Source organism: Hipposideros armiger, unplaced genomic scaffold (genome assembly GCF_001890085.2).
Source record: "Hipposideros armiger isolate ML-2016 unplaced genomic scaffold, ASM189008v1 scaffold_887, whole genome shotgun sequence".
Taxonomy (NCBI): domain Eukaryota; kingdom Metazoa; phylum Chordata; class Mammalia; order Chiroptera; family Hipposideridae; genus Hipposideros; species Hipposideros armiger.
Window position 1 is genome coordinate 188531 of NW_017732237.1, and position 20529 is coordinate 209059.

At 37.8% G+C, this 20529-nt stretch overlaps 1 protein-coding gene across 1 annotated transcript; it reads left to right on the forward strand.

Moving 5' to 3' along the window:
* Window positions 1-17741: 17741 nt before the first annotated feature.
* LOC109374988 (60S acidic ribosomal protein P0-like) lies at window positions 17742-18865 on the forward strand. Its single transcript, XM_019630051.1, is given in 2 exon segments — window positions 17742-18453; window positions 18455-18865. Coding segments are annotated over 2 exon segments (951 nt in total). The 5' UTR covers window positions 17742-17824; the 3' UTR covers window positions 18777-18865.
* Window positions 18866-20529: the final 1664 nt, after the last annotated feature.

Here is a 20529-nt window from a genome sequence, read left to right on the forward strand (position 1 = left end):
AGAGACATGTGATGTTAACTGAGTTTGAAGATGGAACGAACGAAGGAGCCATAATCACGGAATGTGGGTAGCAGCTGTCCAGAAGATGAAAAGGGCAAAGAAATGGATACACTCCTAGAACTGCCAGAAAGGAATGCGACCTTATTAGTACCTTGATTTTATCCCTGTGAGGCTCATGTCAGGCTTCTAAACTATAGAACTAAATGACGATAAATTTGTGTTCAGTCACTAAGTTTATGATGATTTGTTCAACAGAAAAAAGAAAAAATAGAAAATGAATATGATAATAAAACATACAAATAAAAAACCAAGAAAGTCCTAAATATAATTCTTGCTTCAACAGTATATCAGTATATCAATGTAAAACCTACATACATATGTATTTAAGTTAAAGTGCACATCACATTTTAACTTCTGGCCTAATAATTGCATAATTGAAGAGCCTACTTAAAATAGGTTTCCTTGGCAGAAAATTGCATCAAAGAGGAATGAAAATCTTTAATCTTGGGAACTAGAAAACTAACTTTTATGCTGTAGCTTTATTTCAGTCAATGTCTCAAAAACTTTTGATTCTACTCGTAGTTGGGACACAGGAATAGAGAGAAAAACAGGGTAAATATTGCAATGGGGCCCCATAAAGGGTGAGAAGAGATGAGTATTGTGGTAGACTTTATTAGATAAGGGGACATATTTACTAGGCAAAACTGGTAAAATGAAATCAGTGACAGATAAGGAAGCTTACATGGAATGACTTGGATCTTTTCAGAGGTGTAGGAGGCATATATGTTGAAAGTGGTGATTGAATGGAAGGGGGAAATTATTAGATTGTAAAGCAATAGACGTGTCTATATTCAGTCTCTTCTAACGCTGTATGACTTGATTTATTTATTACACATTTCTAAGTGGCTTTTTAAAGTAAAATATTTAAGGCAACATATAAATCAGATAATGTCTGCAATATTAAAAAAAAAAGCTTCACCATATTCAGCCTCCCTTTTCGTTAGATGTGCCCATGATTGAGCTTTGGTCAATGAAATATGAGCAGGCATGATGCATACCTAACCCAGGCCCATGAAAACCTCCTGCTAAACTCTCCATGTGCTTGTTCTTTCTCCATCCACCAGTTGAAAACAAGGAATCTAAGGATCCACATAGAAGACCTGGATCCCTGATCTGTGTACCTACCATCCTAAATTGATTTTGAGTGATGATAAACTAGTACTGTGCTAAGGCACTGCGATTTAGGTGTTGTGGCTTTCAATAATTAGCTTGCCTTGACTAGGAGAGGTCTTCCTTATCTCTCTGGAGCTCAGTTTGATCATCAATCAGATTTCTTTTGGCTCTATGCTACTGTAACTTTTAGACTCAGGAATACCTCAGGGATATGTTCTCCTAGGGAGTAAAACATGGTTTAATGTTGAATCTGGGACCAAGATAGACTGTGGTAAGACCTGGATGTATACGTTTCTCTCTTTATTCTGTGTATTGAGCACATAGGTGAAGTATATATATGTTCTGATTTTTTATGGTTCTTTAAAAAGAAGTCCATCATATTTTAAAAATGGTATGCTAGGAGTTCTTACAATCTGTGACCAGGTTACTGTTCTGTAGGTTCAAGGCGGGAGGTGTGGGGAAGATGGACTTGACTGAAGTTTTCACGGAAGGTAGAGAAGCTGTTTGAGTATCTGAGTGTCAGAAGAAAACTGATGGTGGTTATATTCAATTAAAAATCACCAAAGTGGATCATGGCTTTGAGATGGTGAAGCCCATCCACAAGGCAGTATATAAAAAGGGAGACAGAAGTCAATGACAACAAAGAAGGACACTAAACATGAGTGGAAATACCTAAAGGGCAAATAATAAAGATGTCAGTGAGGATGTCAGAGAATGGGTTAGAGATAAGGATTGTGAGCTTGGCAAAAAGGCAGCCTACTGAATGGGAGAAGATATTTGTCAAGGATATATCTGATAAGGGGTTAATATCCAAAATTTATAAAACACTCATGCAACTCAACACCAAAAAAAATAAACAACCCAATTAAAAAATGGGCAGAGGATATGAAGAGACATTTCTCTAAAGAGGACATACAGATGGCCAACAGGCTACAAAAAAATGTTCAACCTCACTAATTAGAGAAATGCAAATAAAAACCACAATAAGATATCACCTCACTCTGGTCAGAATGGCTATCATCAATAAATCAACAAACAAGTGCTGGCGAGGTGTGGGGAAAAGGGAACCCTGGTGCACTGTTGGTGGGACTGCAGATTGGTGCAGCCACTATGGAAATCAGTATGGAGGTATCTCAAAAAAATGGAAATGGAACTACGGTATGACCCAACAATTCCACTCTTAGGTATTTATCCAGAAAAACCCAAGACATTAATTCAAAAAAATATATGCACCCCTATGTTCATTGCAGTGCTATTCACAATAGCCAAGACTTGGAAACAACTGAAATGCCCATCGGTAGACGACTGGATTAAGAAACTGTGGTACATTTACACGATGGAGTATTACTCAGCTATAAAGAAGAAGGAAATAGTACCATTTGCAATGACATGGATGGACCTAGAGAACATTTTGCTAAGTGAAATAAATCAGTCAGAGAAAGACAAATACCATATGATCTCACTTCTATGTGGAATCTAAAGAACTGAATAAATGAGTAATGTAAACAGAAATAGAGGAAAAACTGAGGGTTGCTAGATGGGATGGGGGTGGGGATGAGGGAGAAGGAGAAGGGACGAGACAACATAAACTGGTAACTACAATATGGCCTCAGGGATAGAAAAGACAAGTCTGGGAAATATAATCAATAATGTTGTAAATATTTTTTTAGGGGGCCAGATGGTCTCATGTCTTGTTAGGGAGACCACTTCATAGTCGGTGTAGAGGCCTGACCACTGCACTGTATGTACATCTGAAGCTGCTGTTAAATAATAGTATATGTCAACTATAATTTTATATATATATATATATATATATATATATAGCACTGTATGTACATCTGAAGCTGCTGTTAAATAATAGTATATGTCAACTATAATTTTATATATATATATATATATATATATATATATATATCTGTATGTACATCTGAAGCTGCTGTTAAAAAAAAAAAAAGGATTGCGAGCTTGGGGTTGGACATATCTAAGGAGGTAGAAATGGGCTATATTTCATAGATGAGATGGAAGAGACATAGAGAATTCACCTCAGAAAACCATAAAAAGTGGCATGGTACGGTGGAATGAATGTTGAATAAAGAATCTAAGGGCCTAGTTTCCAGTCGTGATTCGCCTACTTACCAACAGTGGGGTTACTTGGATGAGACATACCCTATCTGAGTCTCAGATTTTTCATCTTCACAGATGGGAATTTTACTGCCTGTCTGCCTCAAAGATCTATTGGGGGCATCAAATACAATAATGTATGGAAATATATTTAATAATATGTAAACTTTTATTTCAAAGTGATTATTTGTGGCTATACCACCTTTGACCCCAGTTTAACTAAATCAAGGCCTAACATGGCAGACAGTGAAGAAACCCAGGGGCGAAGTACAGAAAATAAACCTTGGGATCTTATATAGGTATGGTAAGGAATAATTAGATTATTTTAAAATGGGGTTTTTGATTATCAGTTTGGTGCACTACAGCATGGCGTGTGAAAGCAAAATAGACTTATTATACTCACAGGTCCTAGAAGAGTGAGGTACACCACACAGGGGCCCATGTGGGAGGAGCTCCACGGGACCAGGCTCCAATTAGCAGGTGGGGAGGTGAGAGAGAGTGAGGGCTGGTGGGAAGTGCCTTTATAGGGGGTCATGGGAGAGTGTGCAATCAAAAGGCACGAGGTCGCTCAAGAGTGCGAGCTCTGAGCAACAGCGGTTCGATTCCCAGCCTAAGCTGAGCTGCTGCTGAGCAGGATGGCTCAGCTAAAAAAACAAAAACAACCCCAAAAAAACCAAAACAAGGCATGAGGGGATTTCATTGAGGAACCTGAATGCCACTAAGTCACACTCAGGAGAAGGCAAGAAGGGTAACTTGTAGCGGGGATCAGCCCGGTCACACTGGTAGGCACACCCTGTTTGAGGAGACGTTGAGGCATCAGGAAAACAAGAAGTTGTAAAAATTTACAGTACAATATATATATGCTGCAACTAGATTACCAGTTTTACCAAAGCCTCCTTGTTCTTATTTCTCTGTGGTGAGCTAGAATACGCAGTGAAAAAGCAAAGCAGACGAGGAGATACTTTTTGTTGACAAACAGATGGATCATGGGCTCAGGCTGTTCTTCCAGGTATCATAGTCACTGCTTACTGGAAACTAGCATTTACCCAACCACGGGACCTGTATAGTCCAGACCACAACTCAGGTTTTGAAAAAATAAGCCTGTTTCACAGTAAAAGGCACTGGCTCTGTGGCTAGGGTGTGCTCAAACCCTTGCTCCTCCCTTCACAACGTATGGATACTGGGTGAAATTATTTAATTGCTCTGTGCCTTGGTTCATTCATCAGTAAAATGTGGATAATTCCACATTTTAATTCATAGGGCTGTTCTAAGGATTAGTGTTAATATACGTCAAGCACTTAGAGAGTGGTTGGCATGTACAAAGTACTTAATACTTTTATAGTTATTTATTACTACCAAGAGAAGAATTCTAATGAAGTGAGAAACATTAGAATCTGGGTCCAAAGACCTGATCCTCATCTGTATTAGTCAGGTGAAAGTGACAGAAACAAAAGTTACACTAGATTAAACAAAATAAAGAGGAATGTATTGGGTTATATAAGTTTAAAATTTCAAGAGTAGGTCTGATGTTTGGGACATAGCTGCATGCTACATTCAGGGGTTCAAATGATAAACCTAGATATGCATATCCTCCTCTCTCTCTCTCTCTCTCTCTCTCTCTCTCTCTCTCTCTCTTACGTGTTGTTACTAGTTAGACAGATATCTTCCATATGACATGTGGCAACTTTCAGTAGATCTTATCTGTGTTTCCAGCTAACCAAATTGTACAGCTCCAGAAGAAAAAGAGATCCCCCTGTTCTTGACAAATCTAGCAGGAGTTCCAAAACACACCCTGAATGTATGAGTGGTATTAGCCATATTAAAATCACATGATCAAAGAAAGGGGGCGTGATGGTTCCCCCAAACAAAAGCAGGGTATTATTTTCAGAATAGATAATAGACATGGAACAGACAAAATTACAGCAGAGGCTCACTATAAACCCAGCCTTGAAATTTGCTAGCTGTATGACCTTAGACTAGTGATCCAATTTTGAATTTCTGAGTTTTGGTTCTTCAACTATATAATGGGGACTAATACAAGCTTTCCCCAATTCATTATGTCGATAAGAGGGTTAAATAAAAGAATGTGAGGGCCCTTTGTAAACAGCCTCTGAGAGTGTAAGGAAGCATTATTATCTTCTGTTTGACTTCTCTTGGGTTTAAAACATCTCTCACCTCCACTGTTCCCTATTCATTTAAATTGATGTGCCTTACAAAACCTTTTTGAATCCATTCAGGAAAATATTAAGCCAAATAAAAGGCAGCCTCGACTTCTATAGATTCTCTTAATCATATCACCCCAACTCAGCTCATCGTCATTTATCATCACCCTTTGTTGATTACATGTCACCCAGTCTTCTATCCATTTCATGGAATTTCTACCAAAACTAATTCATTCTAATTAGTGAGAGTCTGCATCTCTGTGACAAAGCAATACACATTTTGCTCGAGAAACTTTACCCTTGTAGTATAACAACTGCATTCCTTCTTTTTGTCTATTCTGCTGGTTATATTTCAAATGGCTCTCAAGTTGACATCTAGCTATGTTCTTTACTCTTCACAGCACTCTTTCATGTAAACATGGCTTATTTATTTTTTCTTTAAAAGGTATTCCATTATTTTGTTAGAAATGGAAATGATATGAGCACCTGTAGTTCTCAGGTCCTCTTTTGTGTGTCCTCTTTGACACATAAAAGATTCCAAGTTCCTGTAGTTCTCAGGTCCTCTTTTATGTGTCCTCTTTGACACATAAAAGATTCCAAGTTCCACCAGCGTCTTTGGACACTTGAATCTTATTGTTGTGACTATAATTACAGATGAATAGTGCTTTTTGTGAAAAATTGATTCTGCATACATCACTCACTGAATCCTCATCTAACAACCCTCATGGAGTGAGTATTGTATCTCCATTCTACAGATAAGGAAAATGAGGGTCTGAGAACAAAAGTGTTTAGCATGGTGTTACGCTGTTTGGAAGCAGTGGTAGCAGGGCTCAGACACAAATTTAATGGCAGAGGTCCCTGGTGGCATCCTGCATCCCAGCTAAGAAGGGCTAGTGAGATAAGCCCTCCCATATACAGAGCAGCTACCACTGACTGCATTTTTGCTTGTGGCAGGTTGTTTTTGCTCACTACTTGAGCTAGATTGAGCTCGCTGTGCTCTGGGAACTATGAATCAGGCCAAGGTCAGCCCAGGTGGGCCACTCTACACTAGAAGTCCTGCTAGTGACATACAAGCTGTAGATTGCCAGTCCTGGGACGGGGTGGTTTTGCATCATTTCTGTAATGTGCCCTAAGCGTATTGAGGCACAATTGACATAATAAACTGCAACATTTATATTGCACAATGTCATGTCTTGCCACATTTAAAAATCCATTAAACTGTCACCAAAATCAAGATCATGAAAATATTCTTTACTCCCAATGTGTCTTTTTGTCCCTTGATAGTCCCTTCCACTCTCCCCTCATGCACCACTCACCACTGATCTACTTTCTTCACTATAGCTTAGTTTTCAGTTTTAAGATAATAATTTGGAGATATGTCTATGTTGCTGCATGTAAAGAAACTCACTCCATTTTTTTTTAATTGATAAATAGCATTTTTCTATATGGATGTATCACAATTTTTCCATTCACTTGTTGGACATTTGGCTTGCTTCCAGTTTTTGGCTATGACAAATCAAACTGCTATTGGATATTCAAATACAAGTCTTTGGGTGGACTTACACTTCAATTCTCTTGAGAAAATGCCTGGGAGTCCAATGGCTGAGTCATAGTGTGGGTACATATTTAATTTTTTAAAAGTAACTCCAAACAATTTTCAAGAGATTATGCCATTTATATTCCCACCCATAGTGTATGAAATCTTTAGTTGCTCGATATCCTTGTCAATACTTGATAAAGTCAATTAAAAAAAACAAAACACTTTTTTAGCCAGTCTAACAGGTATGTAGTGGTGTCTTGTGGTTCTAATTTGCATCCTAAAGACTAATGGTGTTGAGCATCTTTTCATGTTCATATTTACCATCTGTATATCTTCACTTGTGAAGTGTCTAACCAAATCCTTTGCTTATATTCTAATTTAGTTGTTTGTTGTCTTATTATTGACTTTTGAGAGTTCTTCATATGTTCTAGATACGAGTTTTTTTTTTCAGATAAGCAATTTGCAAATATTTTCTCCCAGTCTTTGACTAGCTTTTCCATCATCTTAACAGTGTCTCTCAAGAGCAGAAGTTCTGAATTCAATGACTCCAACTTACTGTTATCTTTTATGGATTATGCTTTTGGCATTATAACTAAAGAGTTATTGTTTAATCCAAGGACAAAGATCTTCTCTTTTGTTTTCTTCTAGAAGTTTTATAGTTTTAGGTTTCACATTTGCATAGAGAATTCATTTTGAGTTAATTTTTGTATATGAGTCAAACTGTAAATTAAAGTCAAACCTTTTCTGCATATAGATATCCAATGTTCAATCATCATTTATTAAAAAGATTACCTTTCCTTACTAAATTGCCTTTGTACCCTTTCAAAAATAAATTGTCCATTTATGTATAGATCTACTTCTGGGCCCTCTATTCTGTTCCAATGACTTGTTTCTCTCCCTATATGCCAATACTACATGTCTTGAAAGTAGCTTTACGATCAATCTTGAAGTCAGTTCTCAGTATTCTTCCAACTTTATCCTTTTTCAAATAGATTTTTTTACTATTTTAGGTTTTTATAAATTTTCTTGTGAATTTGAGTCAGCTAGTCAATTCTAAAAACAAAACAAGGCAAAACAAAACAAAAACAAACAAAAAAAAACTGATAGGATTTTGATTAGGATTTCATTGAATCTTTAGATAAATTTTGGTGTAATTGATATCTTAACAATACTGAGTCTTTTATTCCATAAACAAAGTTTGTTTCTCATTTATTCAGGTCTTTCATTCTTCCATCAGGGAGTTCAACACCCATGTCAGGGATCTGCAGTGACACATTTCAACAACTACAAGCAATATGAGTGGGAGTCTGGAGAAAACCCACAAAGACCCTTAAAAGGAAAATTCAATTTTGAACAATTAACATATCTAGAGAAACCCAATTATCCTGATATTATCACATAAGATCTTAATCTGTTTTTCACTGGGCCAGGCCCTGGGGGAGACAGAAATCTTAGCTAGTGGTGCAGAGATGAAGGACAATCTGGTGGCGGGAGAGGAAATCAGAAAAAGCCAGTCACATAACAGTGGCCTCTTCAGGTGCCAGCCTTCAGCAAGCCTGAGCTGGCGGGGAGAGAAAGCTTGAACTTTCACTGAAGTTTGGAGTTTTGATTACTACTTACAAATGGAAAATTCACTTATTAAAGAGACTGCTTTTGGTGACTAAACATGGCTAGAGGAGCTTTTTATTACCTGAAAGTGATAAAAAATTATTATGGGTATACTGTTATTGCTTATAGTCTTATGAGTAAAATCCAGGAATGTAATTGCAGTACCATGTGGGAGGTATATGTTTAAAATTTTAAGAAGCTGCCAAACCACTTCCCAAAATGATTATAACCATATTAAATTTCCTCTGGCAGTTTATGAGCATCTCCATTGTTCTATGAGCCCTCTAATATTTGGTATGGTCAGTCTTTTAAATTTGAGTCATTCCAATAAATGTATAGTGGTATCTCTTTATGGTTTTAATTTGAATTTCCCTAATAATGAATGATGTTGAGCATCTTTTCATTCATTTATTTGCCATCCATATATTGTCTTTAGTGAAGTATCTGTTCACATCTTTTTGCAAGTTTTAAATTGGCTGTTTTCTTATTATTGAGTTTTGAAATTAAAAAATATATTCAGTACATAAGTGTACCTGATTTACAAATATTTTCTTCTGGCTTTTAGTTGTTTTTACATTCTATTAACAGTGTTTTTCAAAGAGCAGAGGTTTTTAACTCATTCTTTTATGGATTGTGCTTTTAATTTTATATATAAGAAATCTTTGCCTAACCCATAGTTACAAAACATATTTGCATACAAATTCTCATACATGAATGTTCCCAATAGCTTTGTTTATAATAGTGAAAAATTAGAAATAACACAAAAGTTCGTCAGCAGGTGACTGGATTTGCAGAGCCATACAGTGGAATAATACTCAGCAGTAATAAAAGATGAACTACACACTACAACATAGACAAATCTCAAAATAATTATGCTGAGTGAAAAACACAAGGCAAAAGATTGCATGCAGTATGATTCTGTTTATATAATAGTCCAGAAAATTCAAATTAATGAAACTAGTATTGTGCTTTCCGGATTCCCTGTTCTGGAATGATTAAGAACTCAAGGGCTTGCTCAAGAGTGCGAGCTCTAAGCAATAGGGTTGTTGGTTCGATTCATGGCCTGAACTGAGCTGCCGCTGAGCTGCTAACAGGAGGCAGGATGGCTCAGCTAAAAAAAAAAAAAAAAAAAAAGAACTCAAGGGGGGACTTTATAATCCAAAAGGAAGTTCCATATGACTTCTCTTTCCAGCAGGAAAAAACCCTCTCATTCCTCAGTCCATTCCTGCCATTGGTATCTTTGATTCTAGCAGCGCTGTGACCAGCTAACTTGATACTCCCCAGTGTGTCCAACATTGGGGCTCCAGGATGTAGTCTCCTTCCTGAAATCCATGTCCAAAGAGGGAGTCATCACAGATGAAAATGTTCCCTCTGGATTTTCTGGCTTTGGCCCTATGGCTGCAGTTCTAAGAGTCCGTGCTTGTCAGGCACCTCCAGAGCCCTTTTCCTTCACATCCTTATTTAGCACATGCACTGGCCTCAGAGTAGGTTCAGATACTGAGACCTTTCTCAATCATGGGGCATAGGAAGTGGGTCAGTTTTACGCCAGGAGTTTAGATAATTTGTTTTCAATTTCCTGAAACTTTTGTGTTTATCTATCCCTTCTCCCACTGCCACCAACTTTTTTTTTTTTAATAACAAAGTTAAATGTATTACCAGGAAAAGTATATATTATAAAGACATCAAGGCCTGTTACCTTTCCTGGGTGTAAGGTTACCTTCCCAAAGTGTTTCTCCACTTCCCAGCCCCCTGCTCCTTTTCTCCACACCTGCTTTTTCTTAACTTAGCATAAAAAATATATAATTAAAAAAGTGATTGATTTGATAGCTCATGAAAGACTATAATAGAAAAGTTAAATAATTATTAAAAAACCATACTACTACATCTAAGTGGTGGGGAAATTAAGACTCTGAATGACACCTCTGCAGCAAAAATAGGAGGTGTCCAGCAATTGTACTGGCAGGAAATGTAAAATCTTCCTCTTCAGAGCTGCTTTGGGTTCGTGCAGGCGTGTCAAATGGTATCCTGCTTGTGCTTCTCGGAAGTTTAGCGACTTCCATGAAAAGTCAACCTAAAGTAGGATTTTTCCGTCACAGCTGAAGAAACCAGTAAAATGAAAATATGTCTTTTAAATATTGGCTTTCACTCCTGAGGAATAAATATACCTTTTCTTCACAGCTGGACATTCGCAATTTGTCTTTTGTGTTTATGCTTTGCTGTCTCCTGGACTTAGTTGTCTATAATTGACAACAGGCGTCATATTTTAATAGAATCACTGGGGTATCCGTCACCCATGACAGCTTGTTACTTGCACTGGGTAAATGGCCGTCCGAGCCAGAGGGCCATTTCACAGGGTTTCTGGGGCAGAGGCCATTAGGACTGTCAGAACCATGTTTGCAATTTCCTTACCTGTATCTCTTTCTCTCTCCATGTCTGGTCATGCATTCTCTCTTATGTTGTGCGGTGGTGGTGGAGGTGAGAGAGTTTACCATGAATGGGAGGAGACAAAAGCAAAAGAGGGAGAGTCCCGCGGCCTGTCTGAATGAATAGTTGTTTGAAATTAGCTGGAAGAACACACATAGCTATTTCCAGAACGAACTCAATAAGACAGAAATGAAAATTTGTGTATTGCATTGTATTTTCCTCTAATCCCTCACAGAAATATATTTACAAAGAGGTAATCCAAGCTTAAAAGAAGAAAAGTTGATACAGATAATGGTGTAGATGGCATTTGTTGTTTCTTATGTAAAAGTACTGAAGTTAGCAAGGAGTGGAGGGTAGGAGGAAAGTGAACTAAGATACCCTGAGTGCTCATAAATTGGAAGAACTTAACATATTTTGAAGTTATTTTGTCCTTACAAAATCCTGTGGGAAGGACAGTGCTACACACATTTTGCATGTGAGGAAGTGGAGACTCAGAGAAGTAAGTAATGTTTCAAGGTCGGAATTGGGAACCTGGGATTTACTCTTGGATGGCTCTGACTCCAAAACCCTTTCCATGTCGTTACAAAACATTCCTGGAATGAAAATAAAGAGAAGTTGGAAAAATGAGAGTAGAGGAAGGGAAAGAATAAGAAACTCAAGGGAATCTTAGCCAACCAAAATGGCAAAATTAATGGCATCATTAATGCCAGTCTACTTTAGGCATGAAGAGAAATTCACATATAGTATTTTCTAAGACTAGCTGATATTTCTAATAATAAAAAAGATGCCATACATTCATGTAAGTATTCCTTAAGGGAGGTTTCCATGTGCTGTAATGCATTTTTTCTCATTTTTTTAAACTAGAAAATGCAGAAAACATTAAATTTTATCCAGAATGTAAAAAACTGTGTCATGCATTTTTTAAAAAGATAATTTTTTTCTGGTGCCAAGCAAATAAAGAGCACCAGCTGCCTCTTATGGCTATTGAAAGAATTAATTGTGAAATAAAACTTTTAATACAGCATATGGCCAAAACAAGGTATACAATAAATGTTATTATCTTGTTGCTTTTTGTGATTTAGTGTTTTAAATTCTCATTCTTTTGAAGCTAATGGTATTATCTAGAGGCTACAAATGTGTCTTGGATATAAAGCAAAAATAACTTTCCCCAATTATGACTACAAATTGAGTCAATATTAGGTTTAGGGATCCCTTAGCCTCTGTTTAGAGATTTAACACAGTCTACTGTAAAACTAAAAACAAAACAAAACCTCAGGAAACTTAGAACTGGGAAAAATGTACTGAACCATCCAATCTGTCACTTATTTAGGCAAGCATTTTGCCCTAAAACATTGCTTACAACAAGTGTGACTGTTTAGTTTTAAATGGAATTTCATACTCATTTCTAGGTAAGTCACCATGGTCCTTAGTCCCCGCCTCTCTCTAGAGCTTATGCTGACTAGGAGCCATATTTCAACACATTAAATAAAGAATCATCTAATGCAAACTGTGCTACTATAATTCCCATTGAAACTCCATTAAGCAAAGAAAAGCTGTCAAGTATAAAAGCTGCTGATCCTTAGGGATGACTTGGAGGACATTTTTCCTTTAATGGCTTCATGCTTTGCCAAGCCATAATTCACTTACGTTTCTGTCAACAGCTTCATCAGTATGTGTGTTTGACTTTCCTGAAAATGACACTATGGCAGCTCTCCTTACTATGCAAAGTTATTGCCTTGAAACCTCCATGTGGGAAAACAAAAGCTTTTAGTCAACTCTGCTGTGAAGGAAGACATTAGAGAACTTGGCTCCTGTGTCACAATAAACATTTTAGCTTCTTAAGAAACCTCAGAAATGAACTAGACAGTACAAATTGAATGAGTTTATTCACCAGAAACTAGTAATTCCCCTAAAGTGCTTTTCTTGGATTGCTTTTTGTAGCATTAAGGAATTAGATTTGGTACTATAAGTCTAGTAAACTTTCAAAGTTAATCCAGTAATGAAATTATCGATACAGGAAGAGAATGAAAGGGACTAGATGATTCTTATTTATTTTTCATCTTTTAAAATAATGCAGGAAACACTGAAGTTGTGTTTTAGATGTTGTCTACATACAAAAGTAAAATAAATATATCCTTTTATTTCACCAGAGAGTATATTTAAGTAAATTAACATTGGTATGAAACTTTGATATTTTTTTCAATATAAAAATACTTGACAAAATGAACATACATATGTTTGTATATATGTTTTGATATATAAAACAAGAAGACATACACACACACACACACACACACATTTATGTGTTTATCCGAGAGGAAAAGCCAGCTACCAGAACTGCTGCTGGGACGTTTTAAAAAGAGTCTAGGATTTATGCCAACATTTAGTTTCCTGTGTCAGGATTAGGTGGGAGGGAACACTGGTCAAGTTGGAATTTGGAAATCTGTGCCATGAATCTCCCACCCAGGTCTGGATAGCTAGGAGTAAAACACTTTATGCTTCTTGCTGCCAGTTTCACTTTTTTTTTTTTTCCTTTAAATAGTCACAGAAATATCTCAGCCTGTGTTAGAAGACTGTCAGGGTGGTTGAAGCACTATTTGGACTAAAAGGAAGCAGAGAGCAGTGAGGAGCAGATGTTGAGGAGAGAGAATGCTTGATTGTCAACAGTTTATAGGACTAGCAATGAACCTGAGACCCAAGCCAGAAATGACACACCTAGAACATCACAAACTGCTACTACCAAACTGTACTACAATCAAGAGACTAGGAGGTAACCCAGATGGGACATTTTCCTATGAAAGGTGGCCTCTGTAGTCCTTACTATGCCTATAAGAGTATAATTTATCCAGAGATAAAAAGGGGTGTCTCGTCTTTGTGCTACGTTGGAATCCCAAGCCACAGAGCCTGAGTCAGGGATGATGTTTTATGGAGGAAGGAATGAGAGACCCAGGACGCAGCAGGGGAAGCATTTTAGGGAGGATGTGGTCTCAGGGTGAGTCTAATTTCTGCCTGATTCCATAACGAGCTCTAAAGTGTGAATTATAGAGGTGGTCCAGCTTTGCAGCAAGGGGCAGTCTCTCATATCCCTATGTCATTGGCTGCACACTGCTCTGGCTGGGGTGCAGGAGAGAGCAGTAGGGAAGGAGGCTTAATCTCTCCAGCAAGGAGGCTTCCACCTGCTGAGCAAAATTCTCCGAGAAGAGTGAAGCTATGAACTATTAGCAGCCCACACTCAGAAGGAGACCAGGGCAGGGTTCTAAACTCATACACAGCAGTTCTCCATTCATGCATCCTGGTATTTTTGGTGGAGTGAAAGATCATTATAAGTTGTTTTCCACTTTACTTCTTCCTACAAAATTATGAATTAGTGTCAGGAAATGTTATATCTTATCTCACACTTTCAAATTCTCCCTTTAAGCTTTTTTTTTTTTTTTTAAAGCATCCTAACTGTTTTCCCATGGTGTAGTAACCTTCAAGCCATGGAAAAAATTAAAACTTTCTCTACCATGTTTCTTTTATTCTGGAGACATGCTGGTCTTATATCTGAATACCTGTTTCTTCTCTTGCTGAGTTTTAGTGTTGTCCTGTGCTATTACTAGTTTCAAAAAGTGAATGGTTGCTGGTTCGATCCCCATATGGGCCACTGAGTTGTGCCCTCCACAACTAGATTGACACTACTACTTGACTTGGAGCTGATGGGTCCTGGAAAAACACACTGTTCCCCAATAAAATTAAAAAAAAAAAGAAAAAAAAAGAAAGTGAAGACCAGGGGATTTCCCAAACAAACATAAAGCATTTGGACACTTAGTGATTTGTCTGAGAATGGATTAGGAGAATCTGATCATCATCCCACTTGGGGTCTAATATTTTTACAGAACTTGATTGTAGAAGGCCATGAATAAAGACTGAAATTTTATACTCAAGGTCATAGTTTCTTCAGAATTTATTTAAATATAGGGCTTTTAAAGAGATAATTAAAGTGAAATCAGATCATAAGGGGCATTCCCTAATCCAATAGGACCACTGTCCTTAGAAGAAGAGGAAGAGACACCAGACACAGAAGAAAGGCCATGTGAGGACACGGTGAAAAGGTGGCCATCTGCAAGCCAAGGACAGAGGCCTTAGGAGAAACAAAGGCTGCTGACACCTTCATCTTGGACTTCTAGCCTCCAGGATTATGAGAAAATGCATTTCTGATGTTTAAGCCACCCACTCTGTTGTATTTCATTATGTAACCCTAGCAAAATAATATACGAAGGGTGTCAAAAAAATGTATACACATTTTAAGATAACCTCTCTTAAAATGTATATACATTTTTTTGGCAGCCCCGTGTATACGGTATATTGGACCACATGTAAATTATACATTTTTTTTTTAAAGATTTTTATTGGGGAATTGGGGGAAAGGGAACAGTGCTGGGGAATTGGGGGAAGGGGAACAGACAAGTTGTCTTTTTGTTCTTTAGTCTAGTTGTGGAGGACGTTGCTTCACTGGCCCAAGTTGGCACCATCATTACGCTATTCCCGGGCGAGGCAGATCAGTCGCCGGCTTCTGGACCGCCGCTCACTGCGGCTGCTGGCCACTCACTGGCTGCTGGCTACACACGGTAGCCCACTGCAGCAGGGGCTGCAGCCTATGCCGTCGCCAGCGACTCATAGCAGCCCAGATCCAGGTTGAGCTGTTGTTCAGCATCTTAGCTGTAGAGGGCAGTGTCACTGGCCCTCATATGTGGGATCCAAACCGGGGCCCCCTGGAGTCCCAAGACAGCTCTTAACCAATGTGCCACTCGGCCGGCCCTAAAGTATACTTTTCATAGAAGTAGGTTGTGGTCCAAGATGTTTAAAAATCTCTGAACTAGGCCTGGGTCTGGTCAGCCACAAAGTTGTATTTAACTCTAAACTTAGTAAGGATAATGACTTAATATCTGTCAAATTCCCTTTCTTATTTCTACCTTTAACTAAGGGTACTTACAGGACGTACCCATATGTTGGCTCTAATATGTTAGCTTTTCTCATGGATTTTATAGCTCATGATACCATATATCCAAAAGGCAAAAAGCCCCGAAGGGTAGGGTGGGCGTTGAAGGCATGTTATCTAGCTGTCTTGTGTTTTATATACTCATCTACTTAAAATTATCCTTTGTTTATGAATATAAAGCAATTCTTACTCATTGATGTAAGGTCTTACCAATGTCAACTGCCTAAGTGATTAGTTGTGGAGTTCTGCAACTGCCTCCCCTCACATACAGGGCAGCATCTTGAGACTTGAGGAACATAGTTGGTGATAGAGATTCTGACCCTTCCTGGATACAATGCAGAAAGAAAAGACTGCTCCATCAAAGGTCTCTTATGTGGAGAAAGAGATGTGTTAATTTAAACAAAAAGAAATCCTCTCCAAATGTATTTATGACCATACCTGGCATTGTTAATGGGCAGGTAAAGTAAATATCTATTGGAGATTTCACTTGTATTTCTACCGTTAATCAAGTCATAGGGAGAGCATTTTATTTCTAGAACTTTAAACAGTCTTGGTCTGCCTGGTGGGCTCCATTCTCCACTGCCCATTTCCTTTAATGAACTCCACATGTAAGATGCCCTCCTGGAAGGCACACGCTCTCTTTTCCAAAGGAGTGGCCTTTTTCTCCCCTCAAATTTGTGGGCAGTCATTGTTTTAGTCCTTTTGGAGTGCTCTCACAGAATAATATAGACTGGGTGGTTTACAAACAACAGAAATTTATTTCTTACAGTTCTGGAAGTTGGGAAGTCTAAGACCATGGCACCGGCAAATTCAGTCACTTGGTGAGAGCCCACTGGATGGTTTATAGGTGGCCAGTCTTGTTGCCATGTCTTCACGGAAGGGGAGAGGGAACTCTCCAGGGTCTCTTTTATAAGGGCATCAATCCCATTCAGGAGGGTTCCAATCACCTTCCAAAGGCCCCACCTCCAAATACCATCACATTAGGGACTGGGTTTCAGCATACAAATTTTGGGGGTGAAGGGACATGGACATTCAGTCCATAGCGGTCAGTTTGTGAAACAGCCCGACTCATCCTCACGCCTGTTTCCTCCGTCACCATTTCCAGGTTTGAGTTTCTCAGGCAAATAGGTCAACAAGGAAACAGCGGGTTTTAGGCATGGCTATTCTACTAATGAACCACCCTATCAATGTGTTGAGATATTTTTTTAAAGAATAATTTGATTATTTGAAACTTTTGTTGCGTTTTTCTCAACCTTTGAACTCTGGACAGGAGTAATGTGAGTTAATCTGTATAAGCTAAAATTCACTTGGTATGTTTACGTGAAAAAAACCCCATGTATTTCAATACCACTGTGAACAGGTGGGTGGGCAAAGATGTTCTCTTGACAGATTATATAATAATATTGAAAGACATAAAATTGTAGCCTTCCCTGGACCCAGCTTTTTCTTTTAAAACACTTACATCTTTGGATGATTTGGATGCATTTCTTCTGATATAGAGAAAATGCAGAAAAATGGTTAAGAAATATAGGTTTTGTTTTAACAAATTAGAAGTAAAAATTATTGACAGCAAACTAGCATCAGGAAGAATGACATTATACGTACTATAAATTTAAGTTTATTATTTTGGTATGTGTCCTGGTAGCTGCATAAAAAGATCAGTGGAGTTTGTCATTTAGAGTTTCATTTTTTCAATCTATTCAGTCTGGTAAACAACATTGTTTAAAAGTGGAAGTGCACTGCTTCTCTGGCCAGGCGTCCTCGTGAGAGTGACATCGTCTTTAAACCCTGCGTGGCAATCCCTGACGCACCGCCGTGATGCCCAGGGAAGACAGGGCGACCTGGAAGTCCAACTATTTCCTTAAGATCATCCAACTTCTGGATGATTATCCAAAATGCTTCATTGTGGGAGCAGACAACGTGGGCTCCAAGCAGATGCAGCAGATCCGCATGTCCCTGCGCGGGAAGGCGGTGGTGCTGATGGGCAAGAACACGATGATGCGCAAGGCCATCCGAGGGCATCTGGAAAACAACCCAGCTCTGGAGAAACTGTTGCCTCATATCCGGGGGAATGTAGGCTTTGTGTTCACCAAGGAGGACCTCACTGAGATCAGGGACATGCTGCTGGCCAATAAGGTGCCAGCTGCTGCCCGTGCTGGTGCCATTGCTCCTTGTGAAGTCACTGTGCCAGCCCAGAACACTGGTCTGGGGCCCGAGAAGACCTCCTTCTTCCAGGCTTTAGGCATCACCACGAAAATCTCCAGGGGCACCATTGAAATCCTGAGTGACGTGCAGCTGATTAAGACTGGAGACAAGGTGGGAGCCAGCGAAGCCACACTGCTGAACATGCTGAACATCTCCCCCTTCTCCTTTGGGCTGATCATCCAGCAGGTGTTGGACAATGGCAGCATCTACACCCCGGAAGTGCTTGACATCACAGAGGAAACTGCATTTTCCCTTCCTGGTGAGTGTCTGCAATGTTGCCAGCGTATGTCTGCAGATTGGTTACCCAACTGTTGCATCAGTACCCCATTCTATCATCAATGGGTACAAGCGCGTACTGGCTCTGTCTGTGGAGACTGATTACACCTTCCCACTTGCTGAAAAGGTCAAGGCCTTCTTGGCTGATCCCTCTGCATTTATGGCTGCTGCCCCTGTGGCCGCTGCCCCCACTGCTGCTCCTGCTGCTGCTGCGGCCCCAGCCAAGGTTGAAGCAAAGGAAGAGTCGGAGGAGTCGGACGAGGATATGGGATTTGGTCTCTTTGACTAATGCCCAAAAAGCAACCAGCACAGCCAACTTGATTTGTGAAACAAGGAAAATAAAAGGCTTACTTCTCTTAAAAAAAAAAAAAAAAAAAAGTGGAAGTGCACTGAGTTACATTTGAAATTTATGTTCTTAAGCTTTAATTGAGGATCTCTGAATTAAAAAAAAAACATATTCTAGGGTGTTGACCATATTGTCTATGAATTTTCAAAGTTCTATTTATTATTTGGGCATCATTATGAAAAATATTTTTAGAAATGAATTCTGGGAAGAGCTTTCTTTTCCCTAAGAAACTGAGAGTATTTTCTTTATGAAAGGAACATGAAAACCATGTGCCGTATATCTAGACTTAATTTCCCTTTTCCCTTTAATTGTTGGGAAGCCAAGAACCCAATTTGTAGTCCTAAGTTTTACCGTGTAGAGCCTTATGATATATTCATGTATTTACAAATATATTTACAAATATATTTACAAATATCATATATAATGGTATATTAATATAACATCACATATATTTAATGATATGTTTATATATCATTATATATTTAATATTTTCCTTCTATTTTGCTTTTCTGTCTAATTAGTATTTTTTGTCTTGATTTTAAATATATATATATATATATATATATATATTTTTTTTTAAATGTACATTTCACTGTTTACTGTATGTACTTTCTGGAGACAAACTATGTTAATTAAGGCATGGTGTAAATAATAATAATAATAAAAATAATATAACCTAGTGATAATTTATTTGGTAAGTACCTATTGAACCACTCTATATTCGTAGAACAGCTTTAGGTACAAAATGCCTGCAATAGGTAATTCCCACTTCCAGAATGTTATAATTTAGTAAGGGGAAATGGATATGAATATGATAAGTAACTATACAATCTGAATAAATGTAAAAATTAATGTGCAGGTAGTAAGTTGTACAGGTGATCAGAAGAAGGGTAGATAAATCTCTAAGATTATCTCCAAAATATGAAACTGAATTTAACACTCCTTTCTTGCCAATAGCAATAAGTAATAAACATTTATTCTCTCTTAACTTTTAACCTTGTTTGTATGTTTTCAGCTTTATTGCGTGTAGTTTTTATTTTTAAATGATGCAAATAACTTTTTGATGTGATTGATTAATAAAAATGATATTAGATTTTTAAAATATATACTGAATATTGTTTAATAATTATTAGTCATTCGCAAACCAATGCCATGGTTTCTGTTGTGTGCATGTACCCCTATTATTATCTATTAAATACCGATTTTAAAAATCAACTTATTTTTCACTCAAATTTGTTTAAAAAACATTGTTATACTACTGTTGAGGGAAATAGTATAATTGTAAAAAGTAGAATACCACTGTTTAAAATATAAAAGTTTTTTAAAACAAAAGAGAAACTGAATTATAAGTAATACTGAGTCCAATTAATTATAAAAAAATTTGAAAATATTGCTTAGTGAGGGCTCTTTATGTTTTTTTATAATGAAGGACTACTCAGGTTGATTAGTTTAAGATGAAAATAAGGCTTTAAAGCAAAAATGATTTGTCTGTTAGTTTTGATGGAATCCAGACACAATGGCACAAGTAATTAGAAAAAAACTGGAATTTTAACTGCTTTGTCTGTTAAGATTTAATGCTGAGAATAATTTTCCAAAGAAAATCAAGTGAATGACTTTCTAAAATAAATTGTGTGATGAAGTCATTTGATGTAACGCTTTTATCTGTTTCATTTCTGAATAGGTCAAATTTTGAAAA